General features: G+C 43.4%; 3 protein-coding genes across 5 annotated transcripts in view; 1 reads left to right on the top strand and 2 right to left on the bottom strand.

The window, feature by feature from the left end:
* The window catches only part of GLB1 (galactosidase beta 1), a 41189-nt gene extending 27656 nt beyond the window's left edge, over positions 1–13533 (bottom strand). The window contains exons 1-2 of one of the 2 annotated variants that reach the window (XM_015618428.3): positions 13405–13533; positions 3367–3536 (exon numbers count right to left, since the gene is read on the bottom strand). In XM_015618428.3, coding sequence (XP_015473914.1) covers positions 3367–3536; positions 13405–13458 — 224 coding nt within the window. In that variant the 5' untranslated portion in view covers positions 13459–13533. Of the gene's footprint in view, positions 1–3366; positions 3537–5095; positions 5120–13404 lie in introns of those variants that run through there. The other variant, XM_033511939.1, reaches the window with a different exon arrangement.
* TMPPE (transmembrane protein with metallophosphoesterase domain) lies at positions 7082–13486 on the bottom strand. 2 transcript variants are annotated; one of them, XM_015618429.3, is made up of 2 exons: positions 13405–13486; positions 7082–10709 (listed from the first exon to the last, which is right to left on the bottom strand). In XM_015618429.3, exon 2 carries the CDS (start codon positions 10618–10620, stop codon positions 9304–9306), a length of 1317 nt encoding a protein of 438 aa, XP_015473915.1. In that variant the 5' UTR covers positions 10621–10709; positions 13405–13486; the 3' UTR covers positions 7082–9303. The 2 variants fall into 2 exon arrangements, with proteins under 2 accessions (XP_015473915.1, XP_015473917.1); XM_015618431.3 differs by lacking the exon at positions 13405–13486 and adding an exon at positions 12989–13220.
* Positions 13457–20910, top strand: LOC107200290 (C-C chemokine receptor type 9). The gene is made up of 3 exons (XM_033519252.1): positions 13457–13704; positions 19231–19291; positions 19750–20910. The coding sequence occupies exons 1-3, from the start codon at positions 13457–13459 to the stop codon at positions 20908–20910; spliced, it is 1470 nt and encodes a 489-aa protein (XP_033375143.1).
* Positions 20911–24458: the final 3548 nt, after the last annotated feature.

The raw sequence follows: 24458 nt of genomic DNA, 5'->3' as shown, positions 1-24458 counted from the left end.
AAGTCAGCATGCTAGTTAAATTACTCACATATGAGTCTTTAGGAACAGTAATTCGTGTTTAAACTTTAAATATTCCACATTCTAAACAGCAGCTCCTTCATACAAGGACTCTATATAGGTTTACATCTTTCTGCTCATTAGTCAACAAATAAAGTAAAACAAATAAAATGCTCGATATTTTTTTAACTTTCTATGATCCTGTAAAGGTAACTGCAGATTCTTCCAAGAAGTGTCAGCACTGATCAGCAAATCCTGTATATATCTTCAGCCCCATCTAGTGCCTAATTCTTTATCTGCTCCGTACAAGACAAACCCCAAACTTTCTGTGCTTTCCAGATGCCTTTGTCAGCCAGCACCCATTTCCAGTTGGCAGACCCAGTTCAGAAACTGAAAACAAGGACAGTTACCTGAGTGACCCAGACACTTCTGCTGAGGTGGGAAGTAAGCACCTCAGCATCCTCCTCCACCATCTTCTGGGATGGCACACCAACCACAACATTAAATTTCAACACGCTCTTTAGAAGGGTAGGCCTTGATCTCTTAGGTTTTAATATAAGATCAAGCTTACTGTCATCTGTTTTCTTATGTTCTGCTATTGCTTAAGGTGCTACCAGGTGCAGACAGTTATATCCATGTACTGACTTCACCTGTTCCAGAGTCCAGGAGGAGCTGCTGCCTCAGTCATGAGCTGAATGATGCATCAAGGCATAGAGAGCCTTTTGGAAAAAAGGCTGCAGAGAACAGGAAGGAGAACATGTCTGGTTGGCTTTGTCCACAAGGTATTTACAAGCACAATCCCACAATATAAGGATCCTGTTTCCCTTGAAGTGGTAAACTTCACTGGGAACGCCTTGATAAGAACAAGGAAGGCTCCCATATTTCAAATTATAGCAGGACTGTTCCTGTCTTATGGAAAAAAATCCCAAGCAGCAAAATCACAGCCTTCAGATGTGGCCTCAAGATTTCAAGTCCAACTATCACATTCTGCCAGAAAGTCTGGCAGTGCTGTTGCCCATTCATTCCAGAATGACTTCCACACTATTTCTATCTCTGTCCTTTGCTAGCAGTATTACTGATCCAGGAAAAAGTATGCAGAAGAAGAGAAAACAAAAACACAAACACACAGAATAATTTCCATTTCTTTACAAAAATCACACAAAATCAGAGAAGATTTCTTTGGAGTAATATGAGTATTTATAGCTTTATCTCAAATAATCCAGACCAGTAAGATTTGATTATTGGCAATCTTCAAAGGAAAACAAAAGGGGTTTTTGGTCAGTGAGGTGCTTTTTTAGTATCAGGAGAGAAAGAGTGATTAGTGTCAAATGGAAAGAAACATGCACTGGGTTCTTGAAGAAAATGCAAGGCACAGGAGCATTTCCTGGTTCTAAAGCACAGTTTTAGATTTATCTTTCACCATAGTAGAAAAAATCCAGAGGTGAGCAATAATAGGAAAGAAACTTGGAGAATCTCAGTCTGCTCTTAGAAAAATAAAAGGAGACTAATGAAGCTGTTATGATGTGATCCAGCAACAACACCTAAAGCCACAGGTGCCATAATCACAGCACCTTTTGTGCCAGACCAGACACAGCTCAGCTCTCCCAAGGCCAACAGAGATAAGCTGTCAACAGCAAAAGAACAAATTTTTGCTTCTTCCTGCACAGCAGAAAGTAAAGCAGAGTAAGGGATCTCAACAAGGGAAAAAAGCAGAAAAGAAAGAAGGAAAAAACCCATTATGTTAGTGGGAGATCACAAATGAAGAGGGTGAAAGCAATGAGGAGAAACCCAAACTGGCCCTGCAGTAATTTTGCCATTGAACAATGGTGACAAGGGGAATGGAAAAAAATATTCCTATCTCAAAATGCCAGTGATGCAGCAGAGACATAAAAAGGGGAAAAAACAAAAAAGAAAAAGGAAAAAAAAAAAAGAACTGTTGGAAAGAGCTGGAAATGAACAAAGGGCACTGAAAACACATGGGTGTTGGAAGGAAGGAAGAAAATTAATCAGATGTAAGGGAAGTATGAGACACTGGATCATAGGAGTCACAGAGCCACTGTCTGGACTCAGGCTGACCTTCAAGCCAGACACCAAAAGGTGTAATTTTTCAGGTCCACTTTTATTTCAGCAAAAAGTAATTACCTGGGCAAATCCAGCAACCTTGCCCTGAGCAAATGTGTTGCTTAATCCCATTGCTCTTATTAATGTGAGCAAAGACAGAACTTGATTCTTTAATAGAAAACAACAAAAACAACCACAAAAAACACTCACCAGAGAGTGACTGCATCATCCTAACATAGGAAAGAGTCTTAAGATACGCAAAAAAATAGAGAACCCTAAATTTAGAAAAATTCAACTTTTTCCCTTCCCCCACTGTCTGTTCTTTACATACTAACTGACTAGTCTCATCCCCAATTGTACAAAGCAACCATGCAACTTGCAGGTCTAAAAACAATACAGATTTCAAGGGTGAGAAAGGAGAGGTGGTACAACACTCTCACTGAGCCTACAGGCTCTGCACTGTCAGAACATGCCCTTTTTATAGCACAAAGCAGGTGGTTTCAAAGAGAAGCTCTAAACTTTGCAATGACTTAAGAAAAGAAAACCAACCTGTTTGGGAATTACAACCATCGCCTGAAAAGACTGTGCCTTATACATCTCCACCACTTCCCTTGTTAAAGAAGCTATGGCAAAAATAAGAGCAAGTTGAATTTTTTTTTAATCTGTGCCTCATCTGTTGAATTAAGTACACAACCAGGTAGAAAAGACAAGAAAAATGGACTAAGGGTTTTGGACACACACACAAAACTGAAAGCTGTTTAAACTTTTTTTTTTTTTTTTTTTTTTTAAAGTACACCTAATTCCCCATCCATTTATCTAAATTTAAATGCTCCTGGTGAAGTAGCTTGAAATAGTTTTTAAATGTTACTACAATCTTCACCAACATTTTCAAGGCCTCTGGGTGACACTAACCCAGGCTGTATTAACGTTATTGTCTCCTCTCACCTAGTCTGCTTTTTTACCAGGCAGTACAATATCCCTGGCAGAGGCAGAGCACGTACAATTGTTCCGTAGTCGCCAAAGTTCACAGTCCAACAATTTATTTCAGGTCACATTTTCACCCTGGGTTGTGAAGCAAGAGGTGTTGACTATCATCAGGAAAACAGACTGCTGGTTACAACCTGCCCAGCTGCCCCCATTTATGTGGTTAAAGGTCATCCTGTACCACCCTTCACTTCTCCAGAGCTTCCTCACCTTCCTCTATTACTGAAAAAATAATAAACAATTAACAATGGCATCATTCCTCCTAATGACTTCTCATACAGCTCCCAGGATCACAAATCACTTGGAAAATGAACAGCTACTCACGTTTGAATGGCATCAAGCCCTGCCATCTTCATCTTCAACAGGCGGTCCTTCCAGTAATACAAGGGCACTCGCGAGTAGTGAATGCTACCGGAGATGTAACGGAAAGGTTTCCCATCCTTGACAAAGCAGTTGGAATCATAATCAATCCCAAAACTCCTCTCAGGTACATTCTGTACACAGTAACAAAAAAAAAAAGACACAGCATAAATTTTTTCTGCCTTGAAAGACACAGAGAACAGGCTAAACAACATCTCTGGGTTGTCTACAATAGAAGATACAATGGTCCTAAAATAAGAGAGGGTAAATGACTTTCCTCCAGCTATCTCTAGCCCACCTGAGTCAGAACAACAAATCAGCAAAAGACAGCCAGTGCAATGTGTTACAGGATAAAAGAACAAGGAAACTAGCAAATATAGTTCAAAGAAAACACACTCCCTCCTGAAAAATGGAGAACAAAATTGCTAAGCCAATTTGTCTATCCCTAGACTGTCATTAAACAGAGCAACTGAGGTTTAACAATACGTTTCAAGACTACAAATTCCAAGGAGGAAGACAACAGCATGTTCCATCCTCAACAAAGGCATTATTTTACAGAAAACCTAAAAAAATGGTGGAAAATGCCCTAGATACACATAGCAATTCAAAGCATTCTGCCAACAGAGAACAAGTGAAATTGTGTGCTGGACGTGTAACAACAGATATGAGAGGATACAGCAGAGAAACAGGAAAAGCAAGGAACTGCCAAGTGCTGCACAGCAGATGCTTTTTATGCTCTGTTTCCACAAACATGGACCCATTCTTAATATTACTTAACTTTATTAAGATAAATAGATCTTGACTTAACAAAGGTATGGGCATATCAGGGCTCTCCAAAACCAGGACCACACAGAATTCAGAAATACAACACAACTGCTCTGGAATAACTGCTGTAGTAACCCCAGGCTGTTAGACCTCAAGCAAACTATTGCTGCAGAGGATGCACAGGTACATACAGCTGCTTACTTCCTGTTCAATTTAAACGTATGTGACTTTTTCCTGATCTTTCATTTATAAACTGCATCTTGATGGCTGGGCATGCTGCACTAGGATGGAATTGTTCTGTGTGTACCCATGAAGGAAACTATTCACCCTTACAGACACCAAGCAGATGTTTCACATTCTTCAAATATTTTGACTCTAGGGCACTGTGACAAGTAACAGCAGTAATGCAGAGCTGAGTGCTTCAAAATGATCATGAGCGAGTGGAACTCAGAAACCAAACGCAGCAACACAGAAAAGAAACCAAAAAAAACCCATCACTATGGATAGAAGCACTTTACATATCAAAAAGCTATTATCCCTGGAAATAAGAAGAGGCAAAATAAATTGCTGTGGTGTCCCTCTGTAAGAGGATTTTAGCCCCCTTATTCAGACTAACCACATTAAAGGGTCTATGGAAAAGACACTTGTTCCATTCATGGCAGAGAACTGTTGAGATGATAAATGCTGAAAAAACTGTTACATGCCCTCAGGGACAGACACTTCTAGCAGAGAGCCATGGCTATCTTAAAACAATTAAAAGGAGGTATTAATTATTAAAGTGGTTATCATTGAACCAGTTACCATTTAGAAGTCAGGTTTTTAAAGCTGTGACCATGGCTGTAAATCACCTTCCCAACACATACACTTCCTGACAGTGTTATTACATGGGTGAGGAGAGGGAGGAAGCTACCAGAATACTTGAATTCACCTCATTCATCATTCATTGTAAACAGACTTGCTTCATGATCAATTCTTCACCATTACTTCATTGTCAGCGGATGATCCAGGGCTTGCAACAAAAACAAGAGAGTTTTCCTCATGAATTTGTCTGGCTCTGCCAATACTGTATACTCACTGTTGTGAATATGCAGGGAATTTGTTCCCACTTTGTCTCCCTAGAAGATGGGGCAGTGGGTCTGCTCATTTGGTAAGCAACACACACCAAGCACTGCTTGGGATGCCAGTTCCTTCATACCAAATCATATCAGTGCCCAGCTGAAAATTCACACCCTTACAGGCAATGTTATAATGTTGCACTTTACATCCTCAGAGCATACTCACATGGAAAAGAGAAGAACTAAAGAATTTGTCCTTACTTAAATCAAGCAAAAGTTTATTTTTGCAACCTTAATGCTATTTCAACATTTTATAATGGTTGAGATTATTTAATTTAATCAAAACTATACTGTTACATGTCTCTCGACATAAGATTTTTTCCCATCTTCAACACACAGAACTGTTTACTAGTAGCAAAATCTCTCACTCTCCAAATTTACAAAACAGGAGTGTTTTTTCTTATTTAGAAAGCAAACAAATGCAGGTATAAATCCTCCATCTCTGAAAATTTTTAGTGTCTCTTCACAGAACACTTCTTTCTCTACCTCAAACCTTAAGTATTAAAACTGAGAAGCACAAATCACTCATTTTCTTCTGCTCCTTTTAAAAAATTGTCTTAGCAACCTTTCTCTGCCTTCTCCTTTTCTCTGCATCACATCCTCACCCCAGCTGCCTGCACCTTCTTCCACTAGTAGGCTTTAGGCAAATAAAATAGTGGCTTTTCTTTCCCACTTTCCACCACGCCTCGTTTAGCAGTGGGGGTGTTAAGAGTTTCTACAACTAGTCAGGTTTATTGTTGGTAGCTTTTTGTTGGTAAATGGTATGACTGTGTTAAAACTATTCAGCACAAACTGCTGCAATGCATACTGGTACAAAATAAAAGGTCATTAGAGGCCTCATGCTTGATTATAAGAATAAAGTTTTATTAAATCCCAACATTTAAAGCATTTCTTATACCACAGTTTACATATTTTCCAATCCATTCTATAGTAATTATATAATAAATATAATTTTCACAAAGTGACAATACTATTATATTCTGCTATTAATTCTGACATTAATTAACTCCTCCTCAGCCCCCAGTGAACTGGCCTTTTATAGAATGAAATATATATTCATTTAGTTAAGTTCTCCAGATTAAATACATTACACACACACACGTGAAATTTACAAAAAAAATAATTAAAAATTACAAAATAAGCAGCACAGCAATTTTTTTTCATCTGAAATACTGAACACAGGTCTGAATTGTGCACATTCAAATCAAACTGGAAAAAGTATAGAAAGAACCTTGAAGGACAGTTAGAGATTGCTGATTAGAGACATTATAGAAACGGTTCATTCCTTTTATCAAACAGAAAGTTTATCTAGGATACTTTCCATTCATAATTAAAAAGCAAAATAAGAAAAGGCTTTCAAGTCTTTTGGCACAGAAAGAAAATATTTTAAGTAAGAAGTAATCACCAAGAAGACAACCTTTCAGAGGGAGAGATACAAAAATAAAAATGGGAAAGAACTAAATTACATCAGGAGAACTGAATAGATTTATGAAATGACAACATGACCACTCCTAAAAGGATGCATATCTGCTTCTGAAAGGATACATAACTATCTTCCAAGAGAGGCACATACAAAGTAAGGAAGAAATTCTGGGATGGAAGGATCCCTTCAGCTACGTTTTTGCACTGACTTAATCAGAATGAAGAGAGAAATAAAAAAGGCAGGAAAAAAAACCCTAAATATACTAGTAACTCACTGAGAAGCTGACACGATCTAAAATCAGTCGCACAAATGCCTCCTGTTGAGGAAACTGGCTTAACAATTAGCCTTCTTAACGTGGTAAAAACATTCAGTGCAACAAGTGTAAAAATCCTCCTGGACTACTGGCCAGGTGAGAATACTCTGCACCACTAAACCCAGAACACAGCTCTTAACTGAAGGCCTGTTGATAAGTAACCAGAGGGTTACAGGCTATCAAAATTCCCTCCTTGTAAGACCATCTGACACCATGTCACCGGCTGCAAAAAGCCTCAGATGGCTCCCACATGGACAGTAGGCAGTATTGAATACACATGGAAACTTTAGGATACTTAAGCAGATATTATCACAGAATCATAAAAAAAAAGTTTATAAAATTATAAGTGATGGGAAACAAAAATTATCTGGCAAGCAGAAAGCATGGCTGGTAAGGTATTCAGTTTTCAGACTGAAAGAGGATTGACTTCTCTAACAATTCCACTAACCTTTGTGACACATTTACAGTATTTCTCATTATTCCTGAGTAAAAATTTAAGAGGTTTGTACAGAGAAGAAGGATACAAAACCAGCACAGGAATTAGAAACTCTGCCTGGGAGATGTCTAGAGTGGATGAAGTCAAACCTCAAAATTTAATTTATAAAAACCCTCAACTTGACAAAGTTTGGTACTTTTCAAATGTGCCCCCATCTATCTCCTTTAATATGAGAAAATAAGCTGAAAAACAAAACCAAGTGTTTATGGTTGTCTGGTTCAGGATCACACAGGAAGGCAGGAAAAGACTGAACACCACAGCTCTGGTCTTCCATCCTCAGTCTCCTGGATAAGAACTGCTCTCTTCTGCCCCATACTGTGGGTCTGCCTGAGAGGAACAAGGGCAGTGGTGGGCAGAAAGGCAGAGCAAGGGAAAACCTGCAGCTACAGCTGCAGACTACAGAGGCAAGACTCCCAGGTTCCAATTGTTTGTGATATTTCATGCAGCAACAATGAGGGGGGAGAGGAGGAGAGAGAAGATGTACAGAAGCAAAGTGTTTCATTAGCCTGGACAAAAGTCACACATTATTTTACATCCTGGCCTTCTTAAGTGAACACAAAGATACAGAAACAAGGATGTTTATACCCATTATTCTCTAATACCTCAAAATTCCCATAATTATGTTAATTTATTATAAACCCTTCTATGAAAGATGGGAAGGAATCCTCCATCCCTCATTATCCTGTAGCGGTTACTCTGCTATGTGCCCATCAGACAGCCAGGAAATGTTCTATGGGAAAGTCACCTGCTGCAGTTTAGTCTGATTAGAAGAGGACATAATTTACTTAAATATTCAAGCCTTTAACAAATTTCAAGCATTAACTTACTTGCATTGTTTGTAAATAGCATCTACTTACTCTTGCAAGAGAAAAATAATGGAGGAGAAATTAGGCAGAAAGAAAAAAATACAGAATGAAGACAAAAGACACTGAGTATTTCAGCTTTGGAATTAGTGCTTTATATAAGGAGGTACTGTATGCTCAGATAGAAACTGAAGTTAATTTTGGATTTTTCCTCATTTGCTTTTATTAGAGCTATTTTCAGTAAGCAATTACAGGATGCCCAGCTATTCTGGGGAAAATGCCTGAGAAAGACAGCTACTTTTACTTTCTGGTGTCAGTCTCACCAACTTTTTAACTGGACAAAGCTGAATTTTAGAACTGATGCCTGTAAACTTAGAGTACTAGTAAGAAGCACAGACTGGAAGCCCTAGTGCATGCTGCAGACAGCGGCAGGATAAAGATATCCAGCCCCAATGAAAAAAAAAACAAACCCTAAACTATTATTCACTTCCCACAACAACTCTAGCAAAAGGCTCCTAGAGTTTACATACTCAGTGCCCATTCTTGCAGGCCTTTCTGCAAAACATGCATAAGTCACTTCACTGCACATGCTCAGAACTTCACCTGCTCGAGATTTGATAAGGCAGCTGCCTGATGGATACCAAACAGTGGAACATGAAGCAGCTGCAGGACACAGCTACTACTAAACATGCACAGGACACACGCTATCTCCATGACATCAGTGTTATCTTTAAATGCAGAACCTCAACAATAATGAACTCAAAGACCTAATTTCTTCAGTAATTTAATATGTCCCAAATTTGTTTCATAGGCCCAAGATACAGTTAGTGTTTTCTGCTCAAACTTAACAGAACCTGCTGAAGTTCAGCCCAACACATTTTCTCTGGCTTCCCTGAAAAATAATCTGCTTTATAGTAGGAGAGCCAATATACTGGCCAAAAAAAAAATAAAATTCAAAATTAGAAGTCTGTCAAATGGAAAACTCCTCAAGGAGAACGTAGAATAATCTCTGTTATTTCAGCTCTGCTGCCCAGCCGCATGGGTATTCCATAGTACATCGTCCCTGGGCTGACGTAGACGAAGGTATTCTGCCCAACTTGGTACAAGCCAACAAAGAATGGATTCAGAAGATAAGCTCCAGCATTTAGAGGGAAAATCTGCCCTCCGTGAGTATGGCCAGAGAGAATTAAATTTATGTCTGGTCTCTCCTGAAGGGCCCACTTTGCAGCAATTGGCTGATGAGCTAAGAGCACTATTGCATGCTCACTGCTACAACCTCTGAGAGCTTTTTTCAAATCCATGCCATGTCCCGAGTAGCGCAACACATCCGCTTCAATATCATCCACGCCAGCCAGGCAGAACCAGTCAGAAGTGCTCTTTGGTGAAACAATCTTCACATTCTCATTATGCAATGGCTGAATGTTAAATGATTTTAACAGCTCGAACCAGTTGCTAACATCTGAGGTGTAGTACTCATGGTTTCCTGTGACAAAGTAAGTTCCCAAAGGGGAATCAAGTTCTCCAAGAGGCTCAACAGCAGGTCGTATGATCTTTGCTTCAGCATCAGATAGGTCCCCAACAATCACGGTGATATCTGGTTTTAAAGCCTTAACCATTCTCACTATCATGGCAAGCTTGGTCTTCCCAACTGTAGGCCCCAGATGGATATCTGAAAGCAACACCACTTTCAGGTTATTCATTGTCGAGGGCAGCTTGTGAACTGGAATCTCCACTGAATTCACAGTAGGAGGCTGGGAAGCATTTAACAGCCCAACAACAGTCAGCACAACAGTAAGCAAGACTGACAGAACTGGTTTCAGTGCGGTTCTGTTCTTGTTGCCTGTGCCTGCCTTAGTGCCTCTCCCAGCCAAGAACTTGTAAGCCTGCTCTACAGAGCCTAGAGTGAAGAGGAAAAAGATGAGAATAATATAGGCCCCCAAGCAAGTGTAGGCAGCTAAAGAAAAGAAATAGGGCTCTTCTGCAACAAGAAATAGCAATGTAAAGAAGCTTGAATGAGCCAAAACTAGAAACATGAACACAGCTATTTTCCACAGCATGAAACAGAAGGAGCTGGCAGCTGAAGACCTGGTGAACGTGGTGACTGTGCTTCTCCAAACATGAAGAGACCCCATCAACATGAGTGTATTAGCAAATAGTGCCATCTGCAGCCTTAGAAGCCAGCGTCGCGTCCTGAAATCGAGTTTTTCTGCCAGGTAACTCCGTGATAGCATCATGGAGAAGAAAACCACTCCTGCAGCCACTGCAGCCTTTGCTTCAATGGGCAGTTGCTTGAAGGAGATCATCTTTGCTTCCTGACTGTTCCCTTCTGTTCTGCAGAAGTCTCCAGTAGTCAATAATGTGGTTATGAAGGGATGCCTTGGGTCAACAAAGCCTGCAACCAGGAACCAGTAAGAGCCACTTTAAAATATTACACACATTCCCTTTTTCCCAGACTGCAATAAAGGACTGTTACTCTACATACTACACAAGATGCTGAGTCATGCAGAATCACTATCATAAAGACACAAAGGAGATGTCCAGAAGTCGAGTAAATCAGACAACAGAAAAGACTGGATGCTGGAAGTCCCCTTCCAAGCTCCCTGTCTGCCTCCGTCAATCATTTCTCCCACACACACCCTTTTCTTTTAAATGCTTTTTTCTCATCAAGACTTCCTAATAGTAGATGGCAATACATCACAACAGGGATGCAATGAGTCCTGGGAACATCCATTATAGCATTTGTAAATCCCATACATGTTCTGGGACTAAGTTGCTTCTGGTATTAACTTAATACATAATTTCTGTTCGTCTTGCCAAGCAGTTGGCTCCACTGAAAAGTAGGCATCACCCTACATCATTCTTACCAAATGCAAGAGGTCTACTAACACATGCTACACCATTAGCAAAATCCCCAGTGGAACAGATGCAACTTGGCCCCAGAAACTGCAGATGATCAGCAGATATCCTTGCCTGCTGTTGTGAATCAGATTTCTCCAAAGCCCTGAAAATCAGTAGGATCGGTGCAACTCGCACTCTGTTTTGCTATTCACTTCCAGCTCACTTCCACAACATGTAGAGTTTTCCAAGACTCAACACCTGTTCTACTATATCCTGGTCTAACAGGATGCAACCAAGTTGAAAAGTGATTAAAATAGCACACCCTGCTCCTTTAGAGGGAAGCACAGAATCTAATGCATGTTTGCTCACATGTAGACTGAAAACAAACAAGCAGGCATCTGTTATGTTTGAATGGTAGCAAAATTCCCTGGTTTCCTCTGTATTTTTCTCAGTCACAGTGTTTCTAATAATGCTCAGGTTGCATATTTCTATTTAGAAGAAACCTATTGTTTTATTTTAATCATAGATGAAAAAGTTTGGAAGTCTTTCATAACATACAATAGAGACTATGTCTGACATAACAGTCCCATAACAGCATACTTATTTTCAAAACACTTCTTGTCTCTCAATCCACACTTAGAGAAAGCAAGCAATCATTATAGCCAAAAATATCTCAGAACTAGGGCACAAAAGCAGCATTGTAGGGCTCAGCAGTGAGCCTAAGCTCAGAAGTCTGCAAACCCCAGTTTGCCAGGTTGCTTATCTGCTGCATATGCCCTTAAGCTAATTTAAAACAACAGCAGCACATCTGTGATGGCAAGACCCTGATCTACTTTGATAACTGGACCAAGTTTTAAGAAGATCCTTTCCTTCACTGCTTGTGGCAGGGAACTGTGGGCTGATAAAGGAAAAATTGCGCTCGCCAGCCTCAGCTCAAGCCCTCTCCATTGTTACTAAACTACTCTTAAGAAATAGTGTTATTTTACACATATGTCTCTACAGAAAATACAGAGCTAGGAAGATAAGAGCATGAGAATGCTGTATGGATTCAAGTCCATAGGTCCTCCAGGTCCAGAGGTCCTCTATTGCTCTAGGCACCATGCAATACTCTGTCTAGACAACAGCAGCAAGAAATGCTGTTTTAAAAGAAATGAAAGTACTCTGGCCATAGTCTGTGGTCTGCTCCCTCATACTCCGTCAGCTGACAATGCTGCTACACTAGGGATGTTAGAGGGCAAATCCTTGCACAGTCATTTCTGGATGTTGTTTATGAACCTGATGTATTTAAATTTGGCAAATCCATGTTTTTTTTTATCTGTTAAGTACTGTCTGGTTCTACAACCTCCCATGGCAGCAAATTCTCAAAACTATGTATTTTTACAGTATTTTATCAGTTTGAAACTAACCTATTAAATCCCCTAAAAGTGCTAATACTACCGAGTTTGCAGAGTATTTGTTCTCCATTCCTCTTGCCTGCCACCTTCAAAATATTGGAAGGCTCAGCCACAACCTCACCCCTCAGAGATCACACTAATTGTGATTCAGTCTTCCCTTCCATAAGGTCTTACGTGATGTTGCTCTACTTTTCATACATCTTTAACCACCTGTGCCCCATCCAACTACAACATCTATCAAGGGGATAGTGACACTGCCGCGAACTCGAGGCATAAACCACAACTGTGGAGCCTGAAGATTCATCCTTAGGTATTGCATCCCCCGGGACAATGCGGCTACAACAGCATCTATGGAAAACAGGAAAAACCCCTTTCCCTCCTCTCACACACCCACAGGATGAACAAGCTTTCCCACGGGATCTACCAGCAGTGTCGGTACCGGTTTACCCACGGCCCCGCGTTGCTCCGTGAGGCCTCCACGGTTCCTGGGCGCGCAGGGAGTCCCGGCGCCGGCAGCACCGCTCCTGAGGGCGGCACCGCCAGCCCTTCCTCAGCTCCGGCGGGCCGGGAGCGGGCCGGCCTGCTCGGGAGAAGGGCACGGAGCCCACCCTGCCCCGGCTCCGGGATCTCCCCCTCGGCGCAGCCACAAGCCCGGCACCCGCGCCCTGCGCGCCGCCCACGAGCCCTAAATCGCTCACGGTTTAAAAAAGGACCGAGGCAAAGCGCCTCCCTCCAGCGGCGGGAGAAGGCCCCCAGCCAGCCTTCCCTCGGCCACGCCGGCCCCCCGCGCCCCTCCGAGCCGCCCCGCTGCCCCCGGGTGTCCTTGGCGGAGGGGGAGGCGAGGCGGGCACTCACCGCCGCCCGGAGGAGCGCGGCCAGGGCGGCCAGCGGGAGCAGGAGCCGCAGCATGGCGGGCGGCAACCAGGAAACGGCGGCGTCAGCTGACGGCTCCGCCGGGAAACGGCCGCCGCTGGACGGGCATCCCTCCTCCTCTTCCCTCCCCACCGGCACCACGGCAGCGGCGCTCCACCCCTCCGAGCTCGGCCTCCTCCTGCCCTCGCCTCCCGGGTCACCCCCCGGGAGCAGCCCGTCAGGTGCGCCTCAGGCCCTGCGGCTGAGTGCGCTGCTTCTCGTGTTAAAGCGCTGCCGTGCAAGGTCAGGAGCTCACAGGAGACTTTGGGATACAACCTCCCATACTGAATACATCCAAAGATTTCTCTCACACAGCAGTTTCCAAGATGGAAAGGTCTTGGTGACCTTTACCTTCCCTGAGCAGCCCATCATCCTGACGGGAAGCACTGGGCCGGGGTGCTCTCTTTCCCAAGTTAAAGCACTGTCATCTCTTTCGGGAGCCCTGCACTAAAATGAAGAGATATCGTCCAATGCTGTGCACGTCTCCCACACAAAAGGTGCCAGAACCAGAAAGCTGGTTCTGGCCTTAACCTCTCGTGGCCAGACCATCATCTGCAGCGCCACATACACTCCGGGCGGTGCAAGGCCGAGGACTTGCCCCAGCTCCCCAGAGGAATGACAGAACAGCCGCCTCTGCCGCTTTGGCTGGGCAGAAAGAGGCACTTACCCAGGGGACCTCACTAAATGGTTCCCAGAGCGGCCTGAATTTTGCTCACTTCATATTTTAAACTTGATTGCTTCATGGTTGCTGTGGCCAAGAAAGTCACAAATCATCACTTTGTCCACAAGTCTCTCTCTTTTAACAAGCAACAAATTAAGGGCACCTTTCCCAGTCAGTTCTCGTAGTACCTGTACCAAGAGGTATAGGTGTTTCAGGAATCTTATGGATCTGTTTTATCAACTATATTAATTTACAGGTACTTCTAAGTTACTAAAAGGCTAATTTGTTGGTGGTGTCATCTGTCTGGGTGGCCTATAGTAGACTCCCACAATTACACCTGCCTTATTTGTTTGTCCTTTAATCCTTACCTGGAGGCTCACTTATGCCAGTGACTGTGCATCTCTGGGGCTGAGCCAAAGCTTCTAAGCTCCTCTTGCTTGTTCCTCATGCTGTAGAAAGCACTTCAAATGCAGTTCTTTGTACTCAGTGCCTCACGTAGCCTACTAAGGATCTTGCTGGCACACAGTCTCTCAGTCTTTGGTGACTTCAGTTCCTTTGCTCATCCCTGGTGAGCCTCATTTTATCCCTTTGCCCTGCACACGTCTGCAGGGAGTTAACTCAGGAGTCAAAAGTCACAGTAGGAACCAGCCTACAGTGTGAGTAACAAAGCCAGTGGTTCTCCTAAAATAGTAGCTGGACCTGAGATGTGTAAAGATTTTATATCCCTTGAGAACAGATGCAGCCAAAAGTATGTTTACTCTAAAATGGGTACTCCAAACTAGGCAAGCAGGCACAGGCAGCTCCCAATTTAATTAAGAATACACAGCAAAGGAATATGGAGACCTGACAGGAATGAGAACATTTAACACCAGCCTTTGGGGTCTGGCTTGTCTGTCCCTGCTTGCCAAGTGCTCTGTAAAAGGAGCTGCTGGTGACATGGCTCTGTACATGAATTGCTAAAACATTCCTTGCCAGCAAACAGGAATTGAGTTCACAGACATATCTATATCTATCTATCTATCTATCTATCTATCTATCTATCTATCTATCTCTCTATATCTATATCTATATATCATTTGTGGTAGAAACTAGATAACTGTGTCTTCAGTACCTAGACTTTAAACCTGTCCTTTAAACCTTTTTGTGGAGGAAAAGTGTTGCTACACTTAGGGTGCTGTAATTAATTTTTTTTCAGCTGTTGATAAGAGTTTACCTGTGCAGGCCTGGGTTGATACATTTTTGTGATGCATGTTCTAATTGCCAGGGCCATTCACAGTTTTCAAGCTGTTTTTTTTTTTTTACTTTAACTCTTCACTTTTCTGAAGAGAAGGAAAAATTTAATGACTGTGTACCCATGCTGGAACAAGAAGACCCTTTTTTTTGCTCATTATGGACATCCCCAGGGACCCCTGTAATTTACATAAGCAAGTAACCTGTCAGAGACACTGATCTCACTGACTGCAAATATCCTCTTCATAGAGAGCAGTGCAGCCACAGCCTCTCCCCTAAACAGACTCTCTGAGGAGTTATTGAACCTCTCAAAAAGCCTGCTTGGAATGAAGCAGCTTAATGTCCTCCTTTTACCCAAGGAAAGGAAAATAGGTATGCTAAAAGATAAATTTACTGCAAACACGGTGCACTTTTCACTGTGAAAAAAGGAAACTTCTTGGCCAGGCTCAGCAGAGGATATAACCCTAAGTTTTGTTCTGTTTCTGCAAAGTCTTTCCAGCATCTGATCAACACATCAAGCTAAGTACTTCTCTGCCTATAAATGAAGAACTTTAAAAATCATCCCCAAATTGTGCCTAAGCACCCCAAAGTTAAAAAGAAGACATAGAAGAAATGCTGGTGGTTTTAATTTTCTAACTTTAAACAAAATAAAAAACAGTGTTTCACTTGCAAGTTCTCTTGATGAACATGAAAGCAATGTATTTGTAAGGAAAACAGAGATGCTTAGTTTTGCATCAATATGAGCTGACAGGAAATCACAAGTTATCTCACAATGCATGCTGGTATTGCATAGAACCAGTTTGGCAGAAGCTTGGTAAGAGGACTAACATTCACATTGCTTCTCTTCCCATTCTTGTGGGCAAAAAATCTGCTGTTTTCAGCAACAGTCACTTAACAAATGTCATGTGGCAGGAAAGTAATTAACAGAATGAGCAGCTGCCCGTGTTCTGGTCTGTTCTGGTCTGGAGGTTTATCTACCCTGGGGGCTTTTAGTACAGTGGGACTGACTCTGTAAAGTGGTAGGTTAAATTATACTTATTATTTTGCTTCCAGGGAGAATTAAACTAAATCTGATAAAGTCACTTAAATCCTGAACATGAGGGCTCAGATTCATGAAGGAGGCACCAAAGGATGTGAAGATCCTTTGCATCAGAGACTTTGCTCATGGGCATGCCTTTACCCTACTGCAGTTAATGTAGCTCTCCCAATGCCAAATAAGCTTGCATTGTACCAAGGGCCAAACTAGCTTGAATTAAGGATAATTACTATGGATCCACTGTCAGGCAGCCATTTGCAAGCTCAAAGTAACTCATCCCTAATCCCAGAGACCATGCCTGTGCTTTCACATGTGCTTTCCTTAGGAGGTGCCCTGGGGTTTGGCTGATATCTACTCCCCATCTTCTGTTTTGCCACAGGTTGGCCCAGGAGGTGGAAGAGGCTGAGTCCTATGCAGTGGTATCATCATACAGATCTATGCCTATTTCATGAAGAGTTTCAAGATGACAACCAATTCTTAGAGATATGCAGACACCTTAGGGGAGATTTTGCAGTTGAATGTGGAGTATCCTGGGCACCTTCCCCTTGGAAGGAGATGCTTTGCTGCTGGCATGAGCATGGTGCCAAGTAACAGCAGAGTCCAACCCAAAACCTAGCCAGAATCACTGTTTTCTCTATAACTGGAACTGAGCCTGAACTGCAATTTGGAAATTTCCTTGAAGTGTGATTCGAACGAGCATTGGTCACAGCTGAACACCATCATTAAAGCAAAACCCTGCAGAGAGGGGAACTTAAATCAGATCATTTGCATGCCAGCTTACCAGAAAGAAGACATAAGACGTGCAAGTTCATACTTTTATTAACCACTTCTCACTGCCTTCTTTTTCAAAGTCTTCCCTGCCACATTTTTCTGGATGTCACATAAAGATGTGCCACCAGTAGGGACTTCATGGGACTGCCTGCCATCCTGCCCTGGGTCTTCTGGCTTTCTGCAGCAGGAATAGCCTGGCCTTTCCTCTTGGAGGTGGCATACTTTTGTTTTGCTCCATTTTGCTGTTGAGTGCAAAGCACCTGGTGTTGGGGGTGTAACAGACCCTGTGATCTTGGCTCCTGCCTGGTGGCAGCCTTAGCAGGCAACACTGGGAAGCTGTGACCATGTGTCAGCCTGGAGCAGGCAGGACTAGGCTGGGCTCCTCATTCCTGTCCCAGCCTCCCAAAAAGACACTGGAAGCTGCCCAAAGGCACCCAGTTCTTGTTCATGGGCATTTTTTCTCCCCAGTGAAAGTGTTTTGTGGCAGGACACAGCCTAGGAGCAACTCTGGTTTGCCCTGTGCTAGATGATGCACATGAGCAGAAAATTGATGGTACGTTGTCTTTTTGGTAGCAAAAGAGCTTACCAGGAAAAAAACCCAAAATAAAAATAAAAGAAAGAAGAGATTCCCACCTGTTTATGAGCCACTTAAAACATGAAAACCAGAGAGTAAACAGTCTGTGACAGATCTAATCAGGCTGAGGCCCCAGGAACACACACTCACCTCAACCTACAATAAGCGCTAAGGTTAATTGTAGGTGCAAAGAGCAAATATCACATGCAGAGTGTGACTCCTGGGTGCCACATCCAGACTGCGCCCCCTGCAGCAACTGTCCCAATGAGTCCCCTCACTCCTCCGCTATTCAGGTCTCTCTTTCCCACAAGCAGCCTCCATGGAAAAGAAATTGAATTACAAGTCACTTTTTTTTTCCTCCCCCACCAAACTGGCCAAGTTACAATGATCTTTGTGCTTGCAATTTAAGGTAGGTCTGACAGCTAGAAGAAAATAACATAAAAAAGCTCCTTGGGGATATACAGCTCTGGACTCTTCACCAGATGCTGCAATGACATGTTAGAAGTGAGTTCTGGGGAGAAATCAGGAGCTCACTGACTGCTGCCAACCACAGCCACAGGCGCTTTTAGTCAGCCCACAACTAGTCAGAGGGAAGTCAAGAGTATGAACATGGGCCATTTCCTCATAGAGGAGGTTTGGCTCTATCCACTTCTGCTGTAATCTCTGCAAGGCAACCTCTCAGTTACATGAGCTCCTTTTGAAGGGGTCTGGAGTAAAGGTCTGTGCTAGTTGAAGGTCCCCAGTAGCCCTGACCCACCTGTGCTGTCCAGGCTTCATCCCCAGGCATTATTCTAGACAAGCTACTGTAGAACATGAGGAATATTTAAGTGCATTTGTCTTGCATTGAGCCCACCAGGCTCAGCTACCTTTTGTGATAGTGGACCGACCAGAAAAGCAATCTGCAGCAGAAAAAGCCCAGTGTTTTCTTGTTTACTGGGGCTTAATGATCAGCTTTGCAGGCCAACAGCAATAAGTACTGTGCCTAAACTCACAGATAAGAAAGAGAACTTGCAGGCAGAGATTAATCACTTGCTGCAGAGGATACAAATATTTAATACTGCAAAGTACTACTAAAGCCAGGTGCTTTTCTTTCTTAGTTGCTAGATAATTTAAGAGGAACATTTCAATTTTTCTCATCGATCTCTTGCAAGATACAGTGCTTTTAGATTACTTTTTACATGTGCACACTAGGGAATCTACAGCTTGTTAAAAATGAGATGGCATTGACTGTAGTACATCGAAGGACTTAATCAGCACAGTGCCATAGAGAAGCTGAACACCTAGTGTAGGCTAAATGTAAATTTGTAATATGAAAATAACTAAATTCAAATCAGTGACACCAATTTCTGTGTGGTTTGTTCATGTTCCAGACAGAGTTGTTTCAAAGAGTTGAGGTTTTTATTAAAGGTAGAAGAAGAAGAAGTACAAGGAAGAGTGTCACAGTCCTGCTTCAGAGTTGTTTCAAATCAGTTGTTTTCCCCCATCTTTACTCTCCAGGCTACGGAGCTTCCTTCAGGACCGAGGAGTGATCTGGCTGAAGATGGCAGCTGCAAGTGTAGTGAGTATACAGCTATGTAACTGTTCATCTCCTTTTCCTTCCCCCCTCTTTGTCTCCATCAGTTTTCTGCCTCTTTCGAGCCACTGGTACCATCCCAACACTTTGCCTCTTCCCAAGTTGGGCATTTTGCTTTTTGTTATGTATTTGAAGCCAAGCAAATCATATTTTAAATTATCTGACAGAGATAATGCTTTCATCATCTGCCATTTTAATAACTGAAGTTGGCTGGACATCGTGAGCTGCTCTTTTGTGAGTTTCTCCTTCAATGGGTCATGGTTATAAAACTCTGCTGTGCTGCACAATTCAAGCAATCTGAAATTAGCTGTTTCACTGGCAGCCTTTGCACTTTCACATTTAAATGTATTACATTGAGCATCTTCAATTGCATCTGGTGGAGAGGGGAAAATGTATGCTTTACTGAGCCTCTCAACGCAAATTTACTAGATGTCCTGTTGCAGGTCACTCATCCTGGTAAGTGTAGCCTGGATTACTACAGGAATAACAGCATGGTGCTGTCCCTGTGTGAAAAGCAAGTGAACAGCACAGACTTCATGTGCGACATGAGGCAGGTCAGGCAGTTTGCTCAAGCCTTCCTGCCAGTGTTTTTCTGGCTCATCTTTGCTGTGGGCACAGTGGGGAACACCTTGGTCGTGCTTGTCTATTGCAAATATCACTTCAGGAGGAGCATGATGGATCAGTACCTGCTGCACCTGGCCATCGCTGACCTCCTGCTCCTTTTCACCTTCCCCTTCTGGGCCCAGGCTGCTTCCAATGGATGGATCTTTAAGGACTTCATGTGCAAAGTTGTCAACAGCATGTATAAGATCAACTTCTATGGCTGCAGCTTGCTACTAACCTGCATCAGCTTTGACAGGTACATCACTATAGTCCAAGCGATGAAAGCTAAAACTTGTAAGCAAAGATGGCTCCTGCGCAGCAGGCTCATGTGCCTGGCTGTCTGGCTGACATCTGTGAGCCTGTGCATCCCAGAAATCATTTACAGCCAGAGCACACAGGTGGGTGATGTAACAGTTTGCAAAATTATGTACCCACCAAATGTTGGTGTGATCTTCAGAGTTACGGTCCTGGCCTTGAAAGTCATCATAGGATTCTTCCTCCCTCTCTTTGTCATGGTGATTTGTTACGCCCTCATCATCAAAACCCTCCTACAAGCCAAAAGATTCCAAAAGCAGAAGTCACTGAAGATTATCACCTTGATCATCACTGCTTTCCTCCTTTCTCAGTTCCCATACAATATTTTTTTGCTGGTCAAAGCCATCAACACTTACACTGGGGTGGTGCACAGTTGTCAGGCTGCCAACCAGCTGGACATTGGACTGCAGGTCACCCAGATCATCGCCTTCCTCCACAGCTGCCTCAACCCCTTCCTCTATGTCTTTGCTGGCGAGCGGTTCAGGATGGCGCTGGGCAGGATGATGCAAAGCTGTGGATGCTGCTGGAGCGGGGGCCAGGAGCACTCCTCTGCCTGTGACAGCCAGGAGCACAGCTCAAACTGGTCCTTTGCCATGCTGGGGAGGCGGCGGGTCAGGAACTCCCTGATCCTCAACACTCACTGGACCTCCTCTGTTATGTCTCCTCCTTCCAAAGTCATCCTGTAAGTTAGTCCTCACCTTCTCCTTTCCAGACAAGCACCAAGCTCTTTGGAAACCACCTGTATACCCCAAAGATTAACCCAGAGAGCAGAAAGGGTTGGGGGCCTGTCCTTGACGTGTGGGACCCAGCTGAGGGTTGCTGGCTGAGAGAACAGGAAACATTTGGCAGATGGGAACAAAATGGAACTGTATTTGCTATAAACAGAACTGATAGATGTCAAAAACTAACCTTTGTGACAGCTGGCCCATCTGCAGCTCAGACCACAACCTGAAATAACAAGTCTTGCAAGGGGTGATAAACCCAGCTACGGCAGCAACAGAGGCAGATGAAGCATTCTGTCCATAGGAAGCAGCAGGAGGGGCTTCAGCCTTCATTTGCTGTCATACCAGGTTTCCCTAAGAAGGTAGCCTGACTTGGGAGCCCTGTCAGATTCCTACACCAGATCCAGTCAGGCCTTGAGACTGACACTGGTTTGTTGCAGTGAACAAACGCTGCTCTCTGTGCCTGGGCAAATGCAACTCTGGCTACATAGGAAAAGAAAAAGAAAAGGAAAACCACTTGTTCATGTACATAAAATGGGCATTGCAGAATGTAATCTGTCTTTCTCCTGTATTTTAGCTTTGTGATGTCAGGTATGATGGGTCCTGTTTTGATACTGGAGACAAATCACCCCTCACAATAAAAAATTAAAGGCTTCAGAGGCATTGAATTGTCTGTCCCAGGAATATTTGCTGTATGGTGAATAGCTGTCATAAACCAGAACACAAAAACCAGACCCATGGTTCAACTGGCAGTCGCCAGTTATGCACCAATATCTTCGGAAAATATATTTAACCTAGGGCCAGCAAGACAGGGAGTAATTTTTATTACTTACTTAATTAATTAATTAATTTCAAACCTAAAGAAATTTGTAATGAGACATCAGGTTGTGGAGACTGCCATTCCCAGAAGTGGTGTGCTGTGATGTTCCCCAAAACCTGAGCCCACGAGGCATCATTTTTCTGTTCCCCCTTGCTCATTCTCTCACAGGGACATGGCCTCCCCTGTCTTGCCTGACCACAGCCTGCACCTCCCACTCTTCAATTGCAGGATGTAGTGCTCAGAAGCCTTTGTTTAAAATAATCTCATTTAACCTGGTTTGCTTTATGGCACTTAGCTCTTCCAGGAAAAAAAGGGTTTTTTTCACTGTGCATTTATCATTAAAGCATGTTGGTAAATGAGCTCTCTGCAAAGTTTGATGCTGCTTTTCTAGCTAATAGGGTACACCTGGGCAGATGGGGTTCAAGTTTCTTATACATTTATTAGGATTTTTTTTTTTTAACTTAGGAAGAAAAATGGTCAAAGATGTACATATTTTTTACTGTATGTGTAAGAAGAGTGTGGGAGGGTTTTGTGATTTGTGCTGAGCAAACAGAAGCCAAAATTAAATAAAGGTACTGCCACATACACCAAGGGGATGAACTGGTTGTTTCTTGCCCGTACATCCTTTCCCATTCAGATCCATACGTGTAATCTCTTTGCAATCACAGCATTTACCCCTCTAAAAAGAGGCCAAAGGAAAACTTTGCTAAGAGGGTTTATTTCAAATATCTAACCCTTGTGATGTGGAAGCTGCAGCTGAGAACCCCACAGGCACTGGAGCAGGTTTAGGCTGCTGAGGCAAGGGCTGGGGTGCAGTCTGGGGAGGCAGGGCAGGGGAGGAGGGAGCACATTGGGGGCAGATGCCTTCCCATAGCAGCTCAGCCCCACTACCTCTTCCTGAGGCTGGGGGTGATGGTGCTCTTACACAGAGGGTTCTCCTGGCCCCCAAAGAGCCCTTGAGTTATGCAAGCAATTGTGCAAGCCTTAGCTGCAAGCTCCTCTTCCCTGCACTACATCTCACCAGCCCCAGGAACTTGAACTTCGTGGGCATCTCACAGAAAGTAAAGCTTCTTTAGTCTCTAAAACGCAGCGAGAAATATTCATGCTTGATCAGCAGGTGAAACTGCTGAGGGTGGTGAAATGGCAATGAACTTGTGGCAGTTTGGGATGGGATGGGCTTGTTCCTGGGTCATGCACATCCTCCTCTGAGTCAGGCTGCTCCCAACACTTTGCCAGGAAAAGCTGGGAATCAACCTCCCTGGGAGCAGTTTTCCGTCTTGGGTTCTGTTCCACCATGGCTGCCTGCAGTCCAGTAGCTGCTGGTGGCTCCCAAAGCTGCTCTCACCACACAAACTCAGGAGGAAGCTGCCTCCCTGCACCCGTCTGGCTGCAGCCTCATCCCCAACCCTTTTTGTTGGTCAGCACACAGCAGGGATTCAGTCATGGAGGTGTTTTCTGCCATTACTCCCTCTTGCATCTGCTGGGGGCCTCTGTCTGCCAGCAGCACAGCTCCTTGTGGTCAAACTCTTCTTAGGCTCCTCTGTCCCTCTGCCCTGATATTTTACTTGGATTTATCCTACCACAATCCCTCTTGTACCTGGCTCGGGTGTCCCTAGCCTTCACCTGATGCTCTCTTCCACGGGAAGTTGATGGGAGGTTTCCTCACAGGCAAAGGGTATTGCCTCCCCTGCCCTATGAGCAGTCCCAGGGAACTCATGCTTTACACACAGCTCTAGCAGGATGGGCACCAAGCAGTTGTTGGAAGTCCTGGGAGAGGCCTGAGATCTTCTATAGCTTGGGTCTCCTCCCTTCTCTTTGAGGCCTTTTTTTCCTAGATGATCCCAGTTTTGGGCTGTAGTCTCCTATGCTGTTGCTCTTCTTTGAAGAGCAGCTGGACTCATCCCCGCCTCAAGTGCTGAGTTGTGGTGCAGGCAGTCATGCAGTGAGACACCAGCCTGCCTGTAAAACAAGGGCAGGAAGCTGGGAGAGCCTATGAGAAACTTTCACTCTCTGCAGGCAAACCTGCTTAGCTGCTGCCTGCTCTGCCTGAAACAGAGACGTCTCTATAGAAGCACCTCTTCCAGTGTTGGGGTCAGAAGCACAAAAAATAGGCCTTTACCTGTGGTACCTGGCTCTCACACCCAAGACAACACTGAGTTTAGCATAACACCGTGGAGACAGCTTTTAAAGTTAAGTAGAGAAACTGGGATGTGTGTAAGTTAGAGAGAGTTTCCTTAAGTCACTGGGTGAAAATGCTAGTTTAGGGTTTAAGCTGTATTAGAAAATAAGAGACAACATGGACAATTTAGGGCATTGTCCCTTTCTCCTTCTTCTTCTTCTAAGGGTTTTTGGGTAATAATGAGTGACTGTATAAAGAAATCCGCAGTGCAGTACACAGGTGTCGGGTCATTGGGTCACTAAGAAAAATAACTTACTCAGCATTTGATTATTGGACAAATAGACACAATAAAAGACCTTGGAAAGATTTTTCATTCTCTGTTTTGCACCTTTCTATCTTAGTGTATGTAGCTCCTTGTACTCTGTATATATGTAATATAGATAAGGAAAGAATAAACAACTGAGCCTGAACAGGAGAAAACATCTCTCTCTCATTAATCTCAGTCCTGGGGAAAAAGAACCCAGCCAACAATGTCACACCCCAACATTCCAGAGAGCAGGGAAGTGATGGAAG

The sequence above is a fragment of the Parus major genome, chromosome 2, assembly GCF_001522545.3.
Source record: "Parus major isolate Abel chromosome 2, Parus_major1.1, whole genome shotgun sequence".
NCBI lineage: Eukaryota > Metazoa > Chordata > Aves > Passeriformes > Paridae > Parus > Parus major.
The sequence above is the reverse complement of the archived record's forward strand: the minus strand, read 5'-3'. Positions and strand labels throughout refer to the sequence as shown.

Coding starts and splice junctions, on each gene's coding strand:
- TMPPE (XM_015618429.3), bottom strand. CDS start 10,620: ATGATCTCCTTCAAGCAACTGCCCATTGAAGCAAAGGCTGCAGTGGCT.
- LOC107200290 (XM_033519252.1), top strand. CDS start 13,457: ATGGCGGGCGGCAACCAGGAAACGGCGGCGTCAGCTGACGGCTCCGCC. Junction 13,705..19,230: donor TTAAAGCGCTGCCGTGCAAG/GTCAGGAGCTCA, acceptor TTTACTCTCCAG/GCTACGGAGCTTCCTTCAGG. Junction 19,292..19,749: donor AGATGGCAGCTGCAAGTGTA/GTGAGTATACAG, acceptor GTCCTGTTGCAG/GTCACTCATCCTGGTAAGTG.